The sequence below is a fragment of the Rasamsonia emersonii genome (assembly GCF_000968595.1).
Source record: "Rasamsonia emersonii CBS 393.64 chromosome Unknown ctg1118621760113, whole genome shotgun sequence".
Classification (NCBI taxonomy): Eukaryota; Fungi; Ascomycota; class Eurotiomycetes; order Eurotiales; family Trichocomaceae; genus Rasamsonia; species Rasamsonia emersonii.
Window position 1 is genome coordinate 419 of NW_013563176.1, and position 3,449 is coordinate 3,867.

Consider the following 3,449-nt stretch of genomic DNA (forward strand, 5'->3'; position numbering starts at 1 on the left):
TAATTATTTAAAATATTATATTAAAAAGATTTTAATAGAGGAATATAATAGGAATTAATATAAATATTCGGTTAAATAAGTTAAATATAATAAGCTAATATAAGAACCCATAAATATACTTAAAAAGATTAAAGCCCTTAATTACTAAAAGGCTTATTAGGTTACTCTAATTATATAACCTTTAATATAGTTATAAGCTAGCTAAAGAGGCTATAAATATTAATATAGGAAGGGGGTATTATAGGCTAAACTTATAAGAGATAGGCTTAAGTTTATACCTTTATAAATTCTTTAGTATACCCTCTATTATTATTATTATTATTCTTCCATTTTAGAGAGCGTTTTTCAGTCAGAGACTATGCACGCTCTGCCTACCACCTAGGCAGTAGGGCTTAGTAGCTAATATCTATATACAGGTGGGTTATGCTATAGACCAGTCAACAGTGGGAACCTTCTATGAGGGACAGAAATAGGGAATGAGAGACAGGCTGTAGTATAATGTAAGAATCAAATGTTAGTATACCCTCTAATTAGTTACTTTATTAAGTAAGCCTTAAATATATAATACTAACCTTTCCCTTAGAATATTATTATTTTAACTAGAATATCTCTTAGACTAATTCTAAATAACAGATCTAAGATAAAACCTAACAAAAATCTGTGGTTATATAGTGTCATGTTGTATGTTAGGAGTTGCCAAAAGGTTAATTAAGAAATTATCTATATAGGAGTCTGCTAACCTATTTATATTAGTCTTAGCATCTATTAGAAAAATATTCTTCTTTCTATTCCTACCTTAGGTTCCAATTATATGACTTTTATTATATGACCTCTTAGCTAGCAGATTAGTAACTAGCTAACTCTATTTATTTTATTACTTTTATTTAGATAATTAATAAGGTACTATTTCTAAACTCCTACTCTCTCCTTCTACCTTTATTATTATACTCTTATTAGATCTATAGTTACCTCTTAATTAGGTATATATACCCCTTTATCCTTAGATCTCTTATTCCTTAAAAAGGTATATTACTTAGTAAAGCTATCTCCTGAATCTATAATAAAGAGTATTTAAAGTAGTAATCTTATCTAATCTAATTTATATCTTAGTTATATTATAATCCCCCTAACTATCCTTTCTTTTTTATATACTTAATAAACTTCTACTATATTAGGAGAATAATATTCTTTATTTACTCTTATCTACTATTAGCATCAAATATCTGAAGCGGATTTGCAGCAACTGGCCTAGTTCCATTTTTACCTGAGAGAGTGCTTTCAAAGCTTCATATCCAGCTCAAGACACCAACACCACCTTCTACAGCACACAGTAATCAATCCTTTGGCCCAGGCAAGACACCAGCGGATATCTACCAAATAGATCAGCAAAAGAAGCAAATCAAATGTCCCTAAAGTCATTAATCAGTTTCTCCTTTCACAGTAGAACAGGCAGTTGATAAGGTAATTAAAAGTGCAGAAATCACCATGCAGAATACTATCCTATTACAGCAAGAGATTCATCAGCTTTGTACGGAAAATCAACGTCGAAAACGAAAGCGAGAAGCACCTAGATACTTTATTCAAGCAGGTGGAAGCTTGACAGGTGCTGAAGGGCAGCAAAAAGCTCGAGAGCTTGAGCAGCTACAGGAATCATCACAACAACCTTGGAGGCCACCAAGATGCAGTAATTGCAATCAAGAAGGCCATAATTGGCTTAAATGCCCTAGTAAATAGTCTCTCCTTATTTATATAGTCAAATATATTGAATTTTGTTACGCGAAAAAGCTTTATCTGCAGGCATTGTTAGGCACTTTCAGCCGTGGTTGGGGTGGCAGCTCGGTGTCTGATTACGTTAAGTTTAGCTTATTAGTAAATAAGGTTACTAAAGAGGTTTATTTAATAATATTAATTATAATAGAATAGTTAATATAAACTATTATTAGTTTAGAATAGGATTATACTATATAGTGTATAAGTAAAGAATAAGATTAGCTAAATTATAGAAGATAATAAAGGCTATTATTTAAAAAATAATATATTCTTCTTTATCTTTAAAAAAGAAAAACCTTATATATATATATTATTATTTATTATTATTATTATAAAAGAGCCTAAACTATTAAAAAAGCTTAAAAAATTTAAGGATATCTTCTTTAAGAAAGAGGTAGGACTTTTATTAGATATATTGTATAATTATACTATTAATCTAGAACCTAATAAAATACTATTATATAAATTAATCTATAGCCTTAGTTAAAAAAAAGGGTAAGAAACTTCAAGAATACTTTTATTTAATAAAAAAAAGGGTAAATCTATAAATTTAAAAGCTATATTAAGGTATTTATTCTCTTATAAAAAAGATAAATAAAAGACTATATTTTAACCCTAATATAGATACTTTAAATATTTAATAATATCCTTTAAATTAATAAATATATTAGTAATATTCTAAGCCCATATTAATAAAGCTCTTAATAACCTATTAAATACCTATTATATAGCTTATTTAAATAATATTATTATTTATTCTTAATCTAAAAAGGAATACTAATAATATATCTATATAGTATTAAAGAGGCTATATTAGTATTATCTATATATAAAGCTAAATAAATATATATTCAGTATTAATACTATCTCTTTTTTAGGCTTTATTATAAGCCTTTAAAGTATTAAAATAAAGCTAGATTATATTAAGACTATTTAATCCTAGCCTAAGCCTAAAAAATTAAAGATATTCAATCCTTTTTAAGCTTTACTAATTTCTATTAGTAATTTATTAAAGGATATTTATATATTATAAAGATACTATCTAATTTTATAAAAAATATAAAAGGGATAAAGAAAGATAAAAAGAGTTAAAATAAATAATTATAATGTTATTTATTTTCATAAAAGAGGCTTAGAAGGCCTTCTAAGAGCTAAAGAATATGTTTTATAAAATACTATTATTACTCTTAATAAGGATTAAAATAGATACCTATTAAAGGCTAGAGCCAAATATATCTAGAGATAATATTAAATATTATAAGAGAGGCTTAAAATAATAAAAAAAGCTTAAATAAAGTAATATATAATAAGGGCTGTAAAGATATAACCTTCTAAATAAATAATTAGGTTATATTTTATACTAATAATATTACCTCTTCCTAGATATATAAGAAGCTTAACTAGTATTAAATAGGGCTATTCTAAGTTATTAATACCTAAAGGAGCAATATATATAAGCTATATTTAACCTTAAGATTTTATAATATCTATTTAGTCTTTTATATATCCTTTTTAAGCTATATTATAACTATACTAAATATCCTAAGCTATTAATACTAGTTGTTATTAATAATTAAAAAGAATATATAATTAATAAGATTACAGTATATTAAACCTACTATAAGGTTAAAGAGTACCTAGTTTATTAGAAAAGGTATAACTATAAAGAGGATACCTAA

General features: G+C 25.7%; 1 protein-coding gene across 1 annotated transcript; it reads left to right on the forward strand.

The window, feature by feature from the left end:
• Positions 1-1,485: 1,485 nt before the first annotated feature.
• T310_4444 (uncharacterized protein) lies at positions 1,486-2,403 on the forward strand (the record flags this gene model as incomplete). The annotated part of the gene is made up of 6 exons (XM_013472685.1): positions 1,486-1,684; positions 1,754-1,878; positions 1,944-1,975; positions 2,129-2,164; positions 2,328-2,337; positions 2,395-2,403. The coding sequence occupies 6 exons, from the start codon at positions 1,486-1,488 to the stop codon at positions 2,401-2,403; spliced, it is 411 nt and encodes a 136-aa protein (XP_013328139.1).
• Positions 2,404-3,449: the final 1,046 nt, after the last annotated feature.